The sequence below is a fragment of the Bufo bufo genome, chromosome 6, assembly GCF_905171765.1.
Source record: "Bufo bufo chromosome 6, aBufBuf1.1, whole genome shotgun sequence".
Classification (NCBI taxonomy): Eukaryota; Metazoa; Chordata; class Amphibia; order Anura; family Bufonidae; genus Bufo; species Bufo bufo.
This window is the reverse complement of record NC_053394.1, coordinates 158,271,225-158,290,147: the sequence shown is the minus strand read 5'-3', so window position 1 is coordinate 158,290,147 and position 18,923 is coordinate 158,271,225. Positions and strand designations below refer to the sequence as shown.

At 45.7% G+C, this 18,923-nt stretch overlaps 1 protein-coding gene across 4 annotated transcripts in view; it reads right to left on the bottom strand.

The window, feature by feature from the left end:
- Positions 1-1,285: 1,285 nt before the first annotated feature.
- The window catches only part of LOC121005405 (gastrula zinc finger protein XlCGF8.2DB-like), a 37,713-nt gene continuing 20,075 nt past the window's right edge, over positions 1,286-18,923 (bottom strand). Inside the window, exons 4-7 of one of the 4 annotated variants that reach the window (XR_005779931.1) lie at positions 7,961-8,073; positions 7,094-7,202; positions 4,387-5,951; positions 1,286-1,751 (exon numbers count right to left, since the gene is read on the bottom strand). Coding sequence is in view for 2 of the 4 variants with exons in the window: in XM_040438150.1 (XP_040294084.1) it covers positions 5,104-5,951; positions 7,094-7,202; positions 7,961-8,073 (1,070 nt within the window). In the remaining 2 variants the exon portion in view is untranslated. Of the gene's footprint in view, positions 1,752-3,860; positions 5,952-7,093; positions 7,203-7,960; positions 8,074-18,923 lie in introns of those variants that run through there. The other 3 variants (XR_005779932.1, XM_040438150.1, XM_040438151.1) reach the window with 3 other exon arrangements.

Sequence of the window (18,923 nt, the reverse complement as noted above, 5' to 3'; positions counted from 1 at the left end):
GCTCTAGCTTTCTGACGTCTGGGAGCAAGGAGGAGAGTCGGAGGATGCGGGGCGGTGTTGGGCTCCGGAAACGTTAGTAACAGCTCCTTGGGCTTTTTACTTGTCTCATTTACATATCTATAAAATCGGGTTTTTTTACACAATAAAGGCACAGAGAGCTATGGGGACTGGGTATTGTGGATGTGCTAGCGGCCATCTAGCAGCCCATGTCCTCATCTCTATACACAAAATCCAGGTGACAGATTTCCTTTAAGCAGAGTAAAACACCTGTCACAAAAGCTTCTACCAAATAAATTATGTCAAATCAAATATTCTGCTTTAAAAAGGAATTAAACTGCTACAGTCAAGTCCCACTTAAAATTCAAAGTCTCTTTTGCAGATTCCATCCAGCGCTATTTTTTCTGTCCAAATGAAAGACACCTTCTGGACTCCATTATAAGCCAAGGGTCAGTCAAGCACTGCTGATGTCCACTGTGCTTGTTATCAACAGAAGCCACAATGCAGATGTGAACAGAGGCTAACTTAATAACACTATATGGATAAGAAGGCCACACAAAATCGTTAGTTTTTTCCTTTACAAAAGGTCCTCTTTGGTTAACCATAAACATTTCTCAATCGTTTCTGAGTTGGTTAATCCTGTTAAAATTTGTCATTCTTGGTTCACATTTATTTCTGGTGGTCCTACAGTGATATATTCATTTTATCAAACTCCATGCTGAAAAGGGAAGCCAGTTCCACAGGCCTTTTTCTCATCCCCTCATGGAGATACAGCATTAGGCCTCATGCAAGCGGCAGGAGGCGGGTGCCGGAATCAAATAGCCGGCACCCGACCTCTATGACAGGGAGCTGCGATACGCTGCAGTTAACCCCTCAGGTACCGCACCTGAAGGGTTAACTGCCGCTGATCGCAGCTCCCTGTCATAGAGGTTGGGTGCCGGCTATTTGATTCTGGCACCCGCCTCCTGTATTTGTATTAACAGGTCAGTTATCTTCATTGGTGGCGCAGTGGCCACAGCCCCTCTCCTCCTCCTGTCTCTCTTCATACCGGCAGCGGTGGCAGCAGCACAGGGGGAGGGAGAGACTCCTCCTCCTCTGCGCTGCTGAGAAGAACATCGGTGGCGGGGAAAAGAACTATCATCTCCTGTGCCGCCGCTGAATTCAACGGCAGAGCTGCGGTGGCGGGTCTAGTCGCAAATGGCGACAAGACTAAAAAGTCTTGTCGCTATTTGTAATTCCTAAGTCGCATTGGCGACCATTTTGGTCGCCATCTGGAGCCCTGATACAGCCACAGCCGGGCAGCGGCTGTGTGCATGAGGCCTTAAAAATAGCTTGGATCTGATACCACAGCCTACAGCTTGCTGACAGTTTTCCAAGGAAAGAGAAGGGAGTTATCAATGGAATACACAGTGACATAATAAAAAAAGATATACATTGCAGGGAAAACTACAAGTGATCATGTTCTACAAAAGGCTGGAACAGTATATTAGATGTCCTCTTTTGAGCCAAAGCCAGAAGTGGATCCAGTTGTCCTTCCTTTATATTTCCCATTCCCTTTGAATCCACTCCTGGCTTTGATTAACCCCTCCTCGAAGCACCCAATTTTCTTTTTCCCATCTTTGTTTTTTTTCCCCTCACCTTCCAATTGCCATCATTTCTTTGTTTCTCCGTTCACATAACTGTACAAGGGCTTTTTTTTTACGTGAGAAGCTGTATGTTCTAATCGCACCATTTAATATTCCATACGATGTATTCTGAAAAAAATTCTAAATGGATGGAAATGGAAGAAACACAATTGCACCATTGTTTTACTTCTTTTTTTTTTTTTTATGGAGTTCACTGTAAGGTAAAAATTAGCATGTCCATAAACTGAGTGATCCACAATCACAGACACTACCAGTGAATGTCTGCTGTGTGGAACTGAATACCATTCTCTGGTAGCTTCTATATATTGTAGGACCAACATCAGATTTATGGAAAGAAACTTCTCTGTTTTAGGATTCTGACAAAAAGAGGGAAGAAATATCTTGTCTGTGAAAATCTGATACCAGTTTCGGCAAGAAAACCTGATTAGACCTCAACACAATCCTTTCTTCCAAGACCCAGAAAAATGGCTCCCCTATCCTCAGGGCCTGAATTTCACTCGTTCTTCTGGTTGACAAGATAGCTACTAAAAACACTGTTTTAAGAGTGAGAAATTCTATAAAAAGGGAATACAGGTTAATCCCAATAAAACCAGATTAAGGTTCCAGGGAGGGACAACAGATTAAATGGATACCTCAATCTGTCTGTAACTGTCAAAAACCGAATAACCGTAGGGCGGTCTGCTATTTACTCATCATATACCAAACTTAAAAGCAGAAACCTGAACTCTCAAAAGAGAAAAGTCCCTTGTAGAAGCGACTAAATGGAAAATTGACTGAAAGCCAGTCGAGACCGATCACACCACAAACAAAATCTATCCCACATCTGTGACCTCCTTCCTGCTAGGAATCATGGTAAGCCCCTAGCCCTAAGGCTGCTATTACACTGCCCAAAGAGTTTATCTGGAACCTTCCATTACTTTTTAAATCAAAAGAGTCAAGTTTTTATGTCCTGGAAAGACTTGTCTTTTTATTTGCTCTAGGCCAGGGATCAGCAACCTCCGGCACTCCAGCTGTTCAGAAACTACAACTCTCAGAATCCTCCCTTCACTTCTATGGGAGTTACAAGAACAGCCGAGTAAATGTGCAAGCTGGGAGTTGTAGTTTCACAACAGCTGGATTGCCGGAGGTTGCTGATCCCTGCACTAAGCTATTAAACCGTTTTGTCCTGGACTGTCCTCTGAATGTTTTCACCCAACAAATTCATAGGTGCAGATACAGCTTTTATTAAAGGGAATCTGTCAGCAGTTTTATGCTGCTAGGTTCTAACAGCTCCAGCGCATGCCAGTGAGTCTTGATATTCATGAGCTCACAGCTCTCCCCGCCCACCTGCCTCTGATTGACAGTTTATTTCCCCATATGAATCAGCAGAAGGTGGGCGGGGAGAGACATGAGCTCATAAATATAGGGACTCATTGGCATGTGCTGGAGCTTTTCTATACAAGAGTCAATTAAAGAAGAAGGTGAAACCTGTCACGAGTTTATGTTGCCCTTAGGACACCATAAAACTGCTGACAGATTCCCTTTAACACTTTTTATATTCAGAGTTCCTGGTACAAAATGTCAGAGTTTGAGTCACTTTGCTTTCCCTTCGATAAGTTGTAGTTCGTACAGGTTCCGAGACAATGTTTATGCAAATGAGACCCAGATAGTTAGGGGGGTTGTGCAGCCAGTAATACTGATGACTTACCCACAGGATAGGTCATCAATATCTGATCGCTTGGGGTCCAACTCCTGGCAGCCTGTCGATCAGCTGTTTGTGGACGAGGCCGAGCTCGTATGAGCGCTGCTTCCTCGTCAAAATGACAGTGTCGCCTTGGAAGTCTCAGCGGCGCGGTGTAATTAAAAGCGTTTGTTCCATTCACTTGAATGGAACGAGCACTTGTAATTACACTGCACCACAGCTGCAAGCAAGACGACGCTCAGTGTAATCCTGAATAGGAAGCAGCACTCGTACGAGCTCTACCTCCTCTTCAGACAGCTGACACAGGAGTCCCAGGCTATGAGCTGTGCGCTACGATTGGCCAGCGCTGCAGCAAGGGACAACCCTAATACAAAAACTCTGCCCCGTACAACAGAGGGAGCTGCAGACACCGGAGCCTATACCGGGCGAACGGAGTGGTGCCCAGACATACTAGTAAGTGCAGGGGGACCCCTTGGCGCCGCTCTGCCCACTGATATAGTTAGTTTTTAAACTAGTGAAAGGTCCTCTTTAAGATCAAATCTTATGAGAGGTATCACCATGCACACAAGGAAGGAAAACAACATAAGGAATCCATAATATGGGACAGAAACACCACCATATACTGTTACAACAGTAGAGCACTGAGAAGTTTCCATGCTGTCTCCTAATTCTGACATGATTGTAGGAGAACAGCCAGGTCTCAAATGATTTCTTAAAGGGGTTCCCTGGGAATAATTTAAAATGGCTGCCAGGCCTGGTTGTGACCACTTGCTGGGCTGTCTAGGGGAGTGATGAGCGGGTCCTCACTACACTGCTCTACAATAGATGGTAATAATATGATCCTGCTTTTAATATGCCATTATGGCTCAGCAGCTGACAGGAAAACTCACTAATATGTAGTATATGCAGGTGCCAGAGGCCCCATATCGAGGGCCCCCCACCCCCCCGAGGCATCTCTGCAAGTGATACCGGTAGCAACCAGGTTTGCTTACATTCTAGCACAGGTTGCTAGCAGCCATCTTAAATCATTCACAGAGAACCCCTTTAAATAGTTTTTCCTACCTCAGATCAGCGGTGAAATCCGCCATGAAGTTCTGCACCAGTCATTTCCGCCCACACCACTCTATAGAGCGTGGTTTGACACCAGAAGTGGCCAAACAAGTACAATACAGATGCCTCAATCAAGCCCCCTCTGACATCATCCACGAGCGCTGATTGTATCAGATGGCAAAGGGGCAGATGAAGACCATATGGACTCAATGAGGGTCCGGTCACATGCGGCCTGCTGCCTGGCCGGAAAGGATCTATTTGTAGCGTATATTGCATTCACTTCCTTGCATCTCCAACTTGTGGCAGGCATTTCTTGACATACCTCTACTGTCTGCCTTCACAGGGAGCGGGACTCAGACACATGCTGTGGTGCTGATGATCCTCTCCCCACCTGAAGGGGACAGGAAGACCCTGAGGAAGAGCCAGAGGGTGGTCAAATGTATTCTTCCTGGCTCTACCTGGTTGAAGCAGGGCTATCTTAGCGTAGTGCCGTTGTGAAGTACTATAGAAAAGATTCTGCTTATCTCACTTGAAAAGTCTGCTGTGTTCCGGGGTCAATAATTTGCGTTCCTGATTAAATCCTTCTCATGATATCGGGCAAAGAATCTAGGAATCTTAACGCCAAGGAGGGATATTCAAAAACACAACTCAGTTCTGTGTTTAAGGACCAATTGGCTCCATCTTTAAGTGTTTTGTAGCATTTCTTGATTTCACACATAACCTAAAACACTATTTGTGAATAATCTGATGTTTCACAAAATTTGATCTGTGGGTAAAACATCTTCCACATTCCAAGCATGAATATGGCTTCTCCCCTGTGTGAATTCTCTCGTGTTCAAGAAGATCTGGCTTCTGGGTAAAACGCTTTGCACACACTGAACATGAGAAAGGCTTCTCTCCTGAGTGGATTCGAAGATGTTTAATAAGATCTGACTTCTGAGTAAAACTTTTTGAACATAAGGAACACGTAAATGGCTTCTCTCCCGTATGAAATCTCTGATGTATAATCAGAGCAGAATTCTTGGTAAATGATTTCCCACATTCTGAACACGAAAAAAGGTTCTCTCCTGTGTGAATCCTCTGATGTTCAGCAAGGCCTGCTTTCTGGGTAAAACTTTTCCCACAATATGAACATGAAAACGGTCTCTCATTTCTATGAATTTTTTGATGTTCAAAGAGACGAGTTTCCAGGGAAAACCGTTTCCCACATTCAGAACATGAAAATGGCTTCCCTACTGTGTGAATTCTCTGATGTTTCATGAGAACGGGTTTCCTAATAAAAGATTTTCCACATTCCAAACATGCATACGGCTTGTCTCCAGTGTGATTTTTCTGATGGTTAACAAGTTCTGATCTATGAAGAAAGCGCTTCTGACATTCCAGACACTGAAATGGCCTATCGCCTCTGTGAATCCTCTTATGTCTCTCAAGGTTTCCCTTAAATGTAAAACAGTCCCCACATTCAGGACAAACATATGGCTTCTGTTTGGGTTGGGTTCTTTTATGCTCCGCAAAATCCAACTTCTCATTTGAAGATTCACTGCAATTCCCGTAGGTCTTTCCCAGTTCTGAAATCTCTATAAAAAAAAACAGCAGATATCAAAGAGTTAAATTTGTTGTAAACGACCAAGAGACTTAAGGTACATATACACAACCGTATAATTTTATCCGTATCCGTTCCGCATTTTACAGAATAGATGCGGATCCACTCATTCCTATGGGTGAATAAAATGTGCGGACAACATTCAGTATGTTGTCCGCATCTGTGTTTCCACATTTCTAGTCTGCAAAAATATGCAGATTGTACTACTATTGTCCGCACAGATCGGTCTGCAGCCCCATTAAAGTCAATGGATCCGCAAATTGCGGATGACATACGGAATGGGCTCGTTTCCGTATGGGTCCCCAAATTGCAGGCGCATGGGGATCGCAGACATAGTCACTTGAATGGGTCCGCGATCCTTCCGTTCCGCAAAAAGATAGAGCAACCCTGTGGTGCTTCCGTAGTGTTCCATTCCGCATCTCTGGATTTGCGGACCCATTGAAATGAATGGGTCTGCATCTGTGAAGCGGAATTGCCACGAAACGGTGCCTGTGCATTGCGGACCCGCAAATGCGGTCCGCAACACGGTAAGGAGCATCACAGGTTCGTGTGAACGAGCCCTATGTCATCCGTTTTTTGCGGATCCGTTTCCGTATTATTGAAGGCTTTAATAATTATATATTTTTTTTTTCTCTCTTTTTTTTTTCCTTCCATTTTTTGCTGACCCTAAGAAACGGAAGACATACGGAACACAAACGGGCGCCGCCCCGTCTTCACTGTTTACCTTCTCGCCGTTGCATTTGCAGCGGTGAGCAGGTGTAATTACACCTAACCGTCCCATTCATTTCAATGGGATGGATCGTTCCCACACACTTTTATAGGAGCGATCCAGACCATTGAAATGAATGGGACGGTTAGGTCTAATTACACCTGCTCACCGCTGCAGCTGCAACGGCGAGAAAGTAAACAGTGAAGAGGAGGCGGCACTGGCACGACACGCGCCTTCTCTTCAAACAGCTGATCGGCGGGGGTGCCGGGTGTCGGACCCCAGCCGATCTGATATTGATGACCTATCCTGGGGATAGGTCATCAATAAATATAACTTGGACAACACCTTTAAGTAGAGTGAGATAAATAGGGAGTAATGGCTTCTCAATTGGCCGGTATTTTACATACCTGTGCTGATGTCTGCAGAAACTCCTTTCTCTTCATACCGGCCATCACTCATAACATATAATTCTTTATCCTCTGGATCTTCAACTTTAATGCTCAGCTTGTCTTCAGCCTTAAAGAGCCCACAAAAAAATAAGGAAAGGTGACCAAACTGTTAAAGGAAATGTGCTACCAAAAATTTTATCTGCCATTAAAAACCAGAAAGAATAGATAGCTTTGACAATCACCTATTGTGAATGGTGGACCCTGTCTTATCTGTCAATATGATCCTGCCTGTAATGATATCACCTCTGTGTATAGATAAGCAGGTAACTGCAGTAAAGCGAGATCAAGAAGTGGCTCCTATTATTAGGCTTAGTGGCCAGTGCAAAAACGGCAGGATTTTATGTTTTTTGTTTACCGTATTCTTCGCCCTATAAGATGCACCGGCCCATAAGACGCACCTAGGTTTTTGAGGAGGAAAATAAGAAAAAAAATATTTTGAACCAAAAGGTGTGCTTTTGAACTAATTATCTAATGTGTCATCCACAGATCCCCCATAAAGGGTGTCCCTGTGTAGTGAATGGGGGCCGGCATCTGGTTCTGTAATGGCAGCGGGGCCCGGTGCAGTCACTGTATTCTACTACACCGGGCCCCGCTCACTGTAGTATAATCTTATCTAACTTGAGGGTATTGTTAAAGTATTCAAATCCTCTTAAATCCAGCGCTGTACTACTTACTACTAACTTCTTGGCAGTCAGGAGGCCGGGCGGGCGCTCGCAGCGTAGCTCACTATGTCATGCACCTGCGCCGCCTGCTTCATTTATAAAGTGGGCAGAGCAGGCGCGTGACCAAAATATCTTTTGGACAGATCATAAAATGTAGACTCATCTCAGCGTCATCTACCTGATGATCCTCTGGGACGCTGTGATTTTCCTCTGGAGAATCCTGGGAATAAAGATGACTGGGAGACCTCTCTGGAGCGGTTCTGTTACTGGACCCACCTGCAGGAGACACACGTGTGGAGATGTAAGACCAATAATTATTTTTTGTTTTTCTTTTATATATGATCGGCCATAAAATGCATGTATTCTATTTCTTGCACTGCCCCTTTAACTTTCTCCCTGTTGCTTTCTTAGCACAACAGGAAGAATTTCTTTGTTCTTCGGTACTGACTAGTCACGTCGACCTGGAGAGTCAGAGTAGTAGAGGGTGGTGACTAGGCTGGACCCGGGCAGCTGGCACAGGAGAGTTCAGTATATACAGAGCAGACTGTTAGCAGCTTGGGCAGCTGAGCTGTAAAACACCTTCCCAACGTCCCTGCTCTGCATCCAGTTATGCTGGTCAGATGGTGCTGCCGACATAGATGGTTGCTGTTCTATAGTCCGCTTAGCCCTGCCTGCTGCTTTACTTCAGTCCCATCTTCTCTACCCCTTAGTCCCTGTCAGACACCTCAGCTACGGCACTCCACATTCCCCCAGCTCTGAGACTGAGCCCGCCAAAAAGGTGAGAAGAGAAGGAAGTTGCCAAGCAAATAATGTACAGGACCAGGCGTCAGCAAGAAGATAAGTATCAATAATGGTATCCAAAGTGAAAGGAGTGAATGGAATTTGTTGTGTGTGCAGCATGCATGTGCATATATGTATATGTAAAATGTGTGTGCACATGCATGCAGTCTGTAGGTGTATATGTATGCATATGTGAAGTATAAGTATATATGCATGTGTGCTGTATGCGAGTATATTTCTGAAGTATGCGTACATGTACAGTTGCAAGAAAAAGTATGTGAACCCTTTGGAATGATATGGATTTTTGCACAAATTGGTCATAAAATGTGATCTGATCTTCATCTAAGTCACAACAATAGACAATCACAGTCTGCTTAAATTAATAACACACAAAGAATTAAATGTTACCATGTTTTTATTGAACACACCATGTAAACATTCACAGTGCAGGTGGAAAAAGTATGTGAACCCCTAGACTAATGACATCTCCAAGAGCTAATTGGAGTGAGGTGTCAGCCAACTGGAGTCCAATCAATGAGATGAGATTGGAGGTGTTGGTTACAGCTGCCCTGCCCTATAAAAAGCACACCAGTTCTGGGTTTGCTTTTCACAAAAAGCATTGCCTCATGTGAATGATGCCTCGCACAAAAGAGCTCTCAGAAGACCTACTATTAAGAATTGTTGACTTGCATAGAGCTGGAAAGGGTTATAAAAGTATCTCCAAAAGTCTTGCTATTCATCAGTCTACGGTAAGACAAATTGTCTATAAATGGAGAAAGTTCAGCACTGCTGCTACTCTCCCTAGGAGAGTAGACTGCTCAATGAGGTGAAGAAGAATCCTAGAGTGTCAGCTAAAGACTTACAAAAGTCTCTGGCATATGCTAACATCCCTGTTAGCGAATCTACGATACGCAAAACACTAAACAAGAATGGATTTCATGGGAGGATACCACAGAGGAAGCCACTGCTGTAAAAAAAAAACATTGCTGCACGTTTACAGTTTGGACAAGAGCACCTGGATGTTCCACAGCAGTATTGGCAAAATATTCTGTGGACAGATGAAACCAAAGTTAAGTTGTTTGGAAGAAACACACGACACTAGGTGTAGAGAAAAAGAGAGGCACAGCACACCAACATCAAAACCTCATCCCAACTGTGAAGTATGGTGGTGGGGGCATCATGGTTTGGGTCTGCTTTGCTGCGTCAGGGCCTGGACGGATTGCCATCATCGAAGGAAAAACTAATTTCCACGTTTATCAAGACATTTTGCAGGAGAACTTAAGGCCATCTGTCTACCAGCTGAAGCTCAACAGAAGATGGGTGTTGCAACAGGACAACGACCCAAAGCATAGAAGTAAATCAACAACAGAATGGCTTAAACAGAAGAAAATACGCCTTCTAGAGTGGCCCAGTCAGAGTCCTGACCTCAACCCGATTGAGATGCTGTGGCATGACCTCAAGAAAGCGATTCACACCAGAAATCCCAAGAATGTTGCTGAACTGAAACAGTTCTGTAAAGAGGAATGGTCAAGAATTACTCCTGACCGTTGTGCACGTCTGATCTGCAACTACAAGAAAAGTTTGGTTGAAGTTATTGCTGCCAAAGGAGGTTCAACCAGTTATTAAATCCAAGGGTTCACATACTTTTTTCACCTGCACTGTGAATGTTTACATGGTGTGTTCAATAAAAACATGGTAACATTTAATTCTGTGTGTGTTATTAGTTTAAGCAGACTGTGATTGTCTATTGTTGTGACTTAGATGAAGATCAGATCACATTTTATGACCAATTTGTGCAGAAATCCATATCATTCCAAAGGGTTCACATACTTTTTCTAGCAACTGTATGTATTATGGGGGTCATTTACTATGCTGAAATACGCATAAATTAGGCACATGTCAGGAGCAGATAGCAGTGCAACGGTTAGTTGCGCCGCTATCTACTACTTCACCGTGCTCATGCCAGGTATAAAATTGTTACGAAAATTGAGGCACTCAGATTTTGGTTGTTGCAATCAAACTTTTTTTATTATTTGTTTTTCAAGTTTTTGTAGTAGTTTCATCCAAAAGCCCAATCAAATCCTTGGTACAAACAGTATATTTAGACCAGACGTTTCGGTCATTTCAGACCTTCATCAGTGGTCACATTTTTTTATCTGAAACAATATATAATGCAAAACATGAGTTGGTATGAAAACGACTGAAAATTCTTTTTTTTATATAAAAAAGGCAATTTTTTGTTATGTACATGTATATAGTAATCCAATTTGTTGCTGGGTACATAGCTTAGGCTACTTTCACACTTGCGTTCAGAGCGGATCCGTCTGGTGTCTGCACAGACGGATCCGCTTCTATAATGCAAACGCTTGCATCCGTTCAGAACGTATCCGTCTGCATAACTGTTTTTTTCAGATCTGTTTTCACTTCGTGAAAACTCAGATCCGACAGTATATTCTAACACAGAGGCGTTCCCATGGTGATGGGGACGCTTCAAGTTAGAATATACTAAAAGAACTGTGTACATAACTGCCCCCTGCTGCCTGGCAGCACCTGATCTCTTACAGTGGGCTGTGATCCGCACAATAACCACTCAGGGGGTTAATTGTGCGTATCATAGCCCCCTGTAAAAGATCAGGTGCTGCCAGGCAGCAGGGGCCAGACCCCCCCTCCCTCCCCAGTTTTAAATTCATTTGTGGCCAGTGCGGCCCCCCCCCTCCCTCCCCAGTATTATAGTCATTGGTGGCCAGTGCGGCCCCCTTCCCTCCCTCCCCAGTATTATAGTCATTGGTGGCCAGTGCTGCCCCCCCTCCCTCCCCAGTATTATATTCATTGGTGGCCAGTGCGGCCCCCCTCCCTCCCTCCCCAATATTATATTCATTGGTGGCCAGTGCGGCCTCCCCTCCCCCATCATTGGTGGCAGCGGAGAGTTCCGTTCGGAGTCCCAGTTTAAATCGCTGGGGCTCCGATCGGTTACCATGGCAGCCAAGACGCTACTGCAGTCCTGGCTGCCATGGTTACTTAGCAATTTTAGAAGCATTATACTTACCTGCGATGTCTGTGACCAGCCGGGCGCTCCTCCTACTGGTAAGTGAAAAGTCTGTGCTATAAGCAATGCCCCGCACAGACCTTTCACTTACCAGTAGGAGGAGCGCCCGGCCGGTCACAGACATCGCAGGTAAGTATAATGCTTCTAAAAATGCTAAGTAACCATGGCAGCCAGGACTGCAGTAGCGTCTTGGCTGCCATGGTAACCGATCGGAGCCCCAGCGATTAAACTGGGACTCCGATCGGAACTCTCCGCTGCCACCAATGATGGGGGGGGGGGGTGATTTTAATTAGGTGGGGGGGGGCGAGGGAAGGCCGCACTGGCCACCAATGAATATAATACTGGAGAGGGAGGGAGGGAGGGGGTCGCACTGGCCACCAATGAATATAATACTGGGGAGGGAGGGAGGGGGGCCGCACTGGCTACCAATGAATATATTACTGGGGAGGGAGGGGGGCCGCACTGGCCACCAATGAATATAATACTGGGGAGGGAGGGGGGGCGCACTGGCCACCAATAAATATATTACTGGGGAGGGAGGGGGGGGCCGCACTGGCCACAAATGAATTTAAAACTGGGGAGGGAGGGGGGTCTGGCCCCTGCTGCCTGGCAGCACCTGATCTCTTACAGAGGGGCTATGATACGCACAATTAACCCCTCAGGTGCGGCACCTGAGGGATTAATTGTGCGGATCACAGCCCCCTGTAAGAAATCAGGTGCTGCCAGGCAGCAGGGGGCAGTTATTACACAGTTCTCAGTATATTCTAACTTGAAGCGTCCCCATCACTATGGGAACGCCTCTGTGTTAGAATATACTGTCGGATCTGAGTTTCCCGATCTAACTCAAATCCGATGGTATATTCTAACATAGAGGCGTTCCCATGGTGATGGGGACGCTTCAAGTTAAAATATACCATAGGATTGGAGAAAACTCCGATCCGATGGTATATTAATAGGGACTCCTGACTTTATATTGAAAGTCAATGGGGGACGGATCCGTTTGCAATTACACCATATTGTGTCAACGTCAAACGGATCCGTACCCATTGACTTGCATTGTAAGTCAGGACGGATCCGTTTGGCTCCGCACGGCCAGGCGGACACCCGAACGCTGCAAGCTGCATTCGGGTGTCCGCCAGCTGAGCGGAACGGAGGCCAAACAGAGCCATACTGATGCATTCTGAGCGGATCCGCATCCACTCAGAATGCATTGGGGCTGTACGGATCCGTTCGGGGCAGCTTGTGAGAGCCTTCAAACGGAACTCACAAGCAGAACCCCGAACGCAAGTGTGAAAGTAGCCTTAGTTGACACATAATGGAACATTCCACAGACGTCTTAAGATGGAGAAAAATTAGATCATGCAGAGTTGACAAGACTCAGGATATATGGTGAAGGAAAAAGATACACGTAGATGTCACTGTGCAGGGTATGGTCAGATAGATGTCGTCAAGGAGACCCGTATGGAATAACACAATGGGGTGCATGGAAATCATGAGTGAATGTATAGCACGCTATAACGTACATGCACCTCATTGTGTTATTCCATACGGGTCTCCTTGACAACATCTATCTGACCATACCCTGCGCAGTAGCATCTACGTGTATCTTTTTCCTTCACCATATATCCGGAGTCTTGTCAACTCTGCATGATCTAATTTTTCTCCATCTTAAGACGTCTGTGGAATGTTCCATTATGTGTCAATTAAGCTATGTACCCAGCAACAAATTGGATTACTATATACATGTACATAACAAAAAATTGCCTTTTTTATATATAAAAAAATAAAAATTCAGGCGTGGGCGTGGCAGGGATGGGCCTGCAGGCCCGTCTTATTGATTATATTCTACACCCGTTTTAGGTGTAGAAAACGGTCTAAATGTAAGACAGCAAAGAAGCTGGATTTCATTTAGAACTAGCGCTGAATGCGCCGAAAATTAAGCAGAGGCCTTTGCCTCTTTATAACTTCAGAGGATCCACCGCCAGTTTAGGTCTTAAACGCCGGTCTTAATAAATGTGCCCCTATGTGTGTATATGCATGTGTGATATGAATATACCATGTGAAGTGTATAGATGTACTGTACGCTTGTGAATATGTATAATGTGCGCAGTGTCGGTTTATGAATGTATATGTGCATATGCCTTTGTGTGTACAACTGCTGATATCTATCCAATTTATATTAATTTAAAGGGAACCTGTCACTGGGATTTTGTGTATAGAGCTGAGGACATGGGTTGCTAGACGGCCACTAGCACATCCGCAATACCCAGTCCCCATAGCTGTGCTTTTATTGTGTAAAAAAAACGATTTGATACATATGCAAATTAACCTGAGATGAGTCCTGTATGTAAGATGAGTCAGGGACAGGACTCCTCTCCGGTTAATTTGCATATGTATCAAATCATTTTTTTTACACAATAAAAGCACACAGAGCTATGCGGACTGGGTATTGCGGATGTGCTAGCGGCCATCTAGCAACCCATGTCCTCAGCTCTATACACAAAATCCAGGTGACAGGTTACCTTTAACTCACCTGGCTGTAGAGGTGTGTTTACACGACTGTTTGTACTTTGGGGTCCGCAAAACGCAGATCCGCAAAAATATGTATGACGTTCATGTTGCATCTGTTTTTTTCCAGACACGTTGTAAAAATGTCTATCCTTGTCCACAAAAAGGACAAGAATTGGACATTTTCTGTCTTTCTGGTGGTGTGGCGTAACGGACATACGGATGCAGACAGCACACGGATCGGATGCGAAAGAAAAATACAGTCATGTGAATGGGGCCTTAAATAACGCTGACATATTCCGCAGTGCTTTACAGACATTATCATCACTTGCTGTCCCCATCAGTATGTCTGTGTGTGAGCGAGTATGTGTGGTGGTGGGGGAGTTGGGGAAACCGGAGTACCCAGGGGAAACAAATACAGGGAGAACATAAAAACTCCATGCAGTTGTCCTTGGTTGGATTTGGACCTAGGACCCCAGCGCTGCAAGGCAGCAGTGCTAACCACTGAGGCACCATGCTACTATCATATATATCATATAGGTCGTCGTCTTGCATACCTGAAGGGCCGAAGCCCCGTGATGCACCGCCCAAGAGGCCCCCACTGCCCGAGCCGAATGAGCAGTCACCCGGAAGGGTGGGGCCCAGTCCTTAAATGTGGTACGCTTCAACAATGGCCAAACGAATCCATCAGGAAATGGAAGTCTTAGATGCTGCCAGCCCTCGTCTCAGCACTTGCGAAATCACAAACAGGGAATCCGTCCGCCGGAAAGACGCCGTCTGAGACAGATAGACGCGAACGGACCGTACCAAATCCAGAGTGTGGAGCAACCTCTCCTGAGGATAAGCCGTATCCGGACAAAATGAAGGGAGAATAATCTCAATTAGATGAAATGCCGACACCACCTTCGGAAGGAAGGCCTGAACAGGACGAAGGACCATCTTATCCTTATAGAGGACCAGAAAAGGCGACCAACTTGACAGAGCCGCGAGTTCCGAAACCCTACATATAGAGGTGATAGCCACCAAAAATGCCACATTGTAGGACAGGAAGCAAAGCGACACCTGCTGCAAAGGCTCAAACGGAGAAGACCGGAGAGCGTTGAGCACTAGATTAAGATCCCAAGTATCCAACGGAGGACGGAAAGGGGGAGCAGCATGCACCACCCCCTGCAGAAAAATCCGAACCGCTGAAAGAGAAGGCAAATTCCTCTGAAAAAGAATAGAGAGAGAGCTGAAACTTGCCCTTTGAGGGGGCCGAGAGCCAGACCCAAGTCCATACCTGACTGCAGAAACGACAAGAGAAGCGGCAAGGAGAACTGAACGGGAGACAGCTGATGCCGCTCGCACCAACTAAAGTAGGACTTCCAAGTCCGGTGGTAGATTCGGGAAGACGACGGCTTCCTGGCCCGAATCATGGTCTGGACCACCGCCTCCGAGAAACCCTGAGCCTTTAGTACAGTGGCTTCAACAGCCATGCCGTTAAATGTAGCGACCCTAAATTCTGGTGGAAGATCAGCCCCTGCGACAGGAGGTCCTCCCGAAGAGGAAGACGCCAGGGTTAGTCGATGAGAAGGGTGACCAGAGACGCGTGCCACACCCGGCGTGGACAATCGGGGGCTACGAGAATGACGGGCAGTCCTTCGGACCTGATTTTGCAGAGGAGACGCGGAATGAGAGGAAGAGGCGGGAACATGTAAGGAAACGTGAACTAACTCCACGGAATCAGCAGCGCATCGCACGCCAGGGCCCTGGGGTCCCTGGACAGTCCGACAAAGTCCTCGACCTTGTTGAAGCGGGAGGCCATGAGATCCACGTCTGGTCGACCCCACCTCTCGCAGATGGCTCGAAAGAACTGCGGGTAAAAGAGCCCACTCGCCGGGATCGAGACGCTCTAGGCTGAGGAAGTCGGATATCCAGTTGTCGACGCCGGGAATGTGAACATGTTACTCCACCCAGCTGAGAATCAGTGCCATCTCCGCCATCGACGAATCGCCCTCAACTCCAGAATATTGATTGGAAGGGAGCGTTCCTCGCGTGACCATACTCCTTGAACCTTGAGATTTTCCAACACTCCCCCCCAACCCCTAAGGCTTGCGTCCGTTGTTAACACAGTCCACCGGAGAGGAAGGAACGAGCGGCTCGAGGTCAACATTGGAGAGACCAACCACCATCTAAGGGCCCACCATCCGGGGATGACAAAGAGATTATAGTAAAACCTCCGAAAACTGTCTTGCGCGGGAACCGGAACAATCACCAACTGCCGCAGTAGCGTGCAAATTGCCTGAAAAAAATTTGCGGCTGAGGGTGAGGCCGGAGGTGACGACCCAAAAAACTGGGACGAAGGGGAAGACGAATTCCAGCTTGTAGCCCTCTGCAATGAGCTCCCTTAGCCATGCATCCAAGACGTGAGCCAGCCAGACATGCCGAAATAAAAGAAGCAGGCCTCCCGCCCGAACAGAGGGCGCCCGGAGCTGCCTGTCATGCCGCGGAGGGCTTAGGGTTATAGGACTTGGCACCCTGTTGACGGGAACGCCAGGAAGGGAGGGGTTTGAAGGAAGGTTTGCACTTCTGATCTGTGGCCAGCTTGTCGGACGCCCTCTTGAGGCTGGAAAAATTCTGAAAGGGGCAAAAAAAAAGGCTTTCACTTTTTTGACCTATTAGACCGCCCCCTGTTCTGTGGTAAATGCGCGCTCTTACCCCCTGTAGCGTCCGAAATGATCTCATCCAGGCGCTTACCAAAAAGTCTGTTGACGGTAAAGAGGAGGGCCATCAGGGTCCGCTTTGAAGCATTATCTGCAGCCCAGCAGGAGAGCCATAGGGTACAGCAGATAGAAACCAACAGGGCAGACGAACGAGCCATAAAGATGCTTCACAAATATCTGGTAGTTCCCCCGAGGGGACTCCCGAGTCGAGACCCTGACGTAAATTATTCGCCCACTGCCCCATCGCCTTGCTTACCCAAGTCGAAGCAAATACCGGCTGCAGTGCTGTGCCCACTGCCTCAAAAGAAGACTTTGCAAACGCTTCCAGTTTCTTATCCCTGATGTCAGAGAAAGAAGCCCCATCCACCATTGGCAAGGTAGTATGCTTAGCCAAGCGGGAAACTGGCGGATCCACTATAGGGGAGAATGATCATTTATTAGTCAAATCCTCCGGAAATGGATAAAGGACGTTTAAGCGTTTTGGCAAAACAAAACATCTATCAGGAAAATTCCACTCCTTGTCCAGAGAGGAATTAAACTCCTGATGGTTGGGGAAACATTTATGCGAGCGACGGGACCTTCTGAAGGAAAAACCTGTCATATATCTTCTATATAAAAAGAATCTTCATATAAAAGAGAGGATAAAAAAAAACATAAAAATTATATTATCCTTAAGGCGGACATAATCGCCTCTAAGTTCTTTTATCGAGTATCTTAATTTGATTTGTGCAAGCAGTGAAACAAAGGGACAATTGCATATGCAAAATATATAATCGCTTATTATAAAAACAAAGAATATAAAATCAATACAATTGCAAAATGTGGCGAAACCAACCTCGCCACTGGGTTTTGGAGAGGACTGGCTGCTGGCCTCTTGCCCCTGGATTATGGGCCATATACTAACTTTTAAACCCCTGAACCTATTCAAGTGAATTTTGGATAGGTTTGTCCCCAAGTTATACTGTTTAAATTGATGTAAGTTATATGTATGGCCAATGTAAACTCACAAAGTTGTAACAATTTATAATAAGTGTAACTTGTCAGCTTGGGAGGAAAATGCTGGGTGTGTTTCTATTGTGCCATTGTCCCATTGTGTGTTTAAATGGTGATGTCTGTTCTGTTGTCCTCACATGTGTATTGGCGATCTCCCTTTGTCCTCAGAGATAATTGAATTGCTCCTCAGGTTGTCTCCGGGACAGAGAGGAGGAGACCATGATGCATTGTGGGGATATGTTGTATCGGTCCTATGTCACAAGTCTTCCTTCTGGTCCCCTAGGGGCGTGTACTTACATTGTATGTGTTGTAACATATTGATTGGCTGTATTTCAAACCCCTGTGGGCGGACCTGTATTTGCAACAACTGTAATAAAAACCAGGCTGGGTGTGCCAGCACCTCAGACCACTGCTTGACCCTCAACACGGAGCCTTGTCTCGTTATTGGGGGGATTCACTGAGACTGATTACCAGGAGTGTAAGCTGATTGTATGCTTTTCCTGTTCGTCTGCCAGCAGCTATTCGTGAGGTTCCAGTTTGGAGTGCTATTTTGTATCCAGTTCGGGAGTTTGGTGTATCCTGCAGTAGCTGTGCCTGTCTCTCAGAAAGGGGCTTATCGCATAAACGGATTTTAACCCCTTGTCTGCTGAAACGGTCCGTTACACAAAACAAATTATGAAGTTACAAAATAATACCCAAAATGTACCACACGGTGGTGCTAACACACCCCTATCTCACCAGCACAGTATGATTTAGTGATTTATGACAACCAGTGTCATACTTTTAACAAACAGACTCATATACCAAGAGAAACTTAGGATCTTCTGTTTATCAAACAGGCTATAACAATAAAACACGGATATACAGGAAAATAACTGTTACCCCTTGACTCTGTTTTCCTATGACCAATCAAAAATATATGATATTAATTGGATAAAATATTCAGCTCGGCAATCAGACTATGGAAAATAACTTTCCAAGGGTTTTAGTCCTCTTTTCAAATAATGTCAGATCTTCCATTAACAATATGCATCTTTGCTAAGAGAATAAACAGCATTATGGAAGCGCCTAACACTATATATTCCCACAGTATGGGA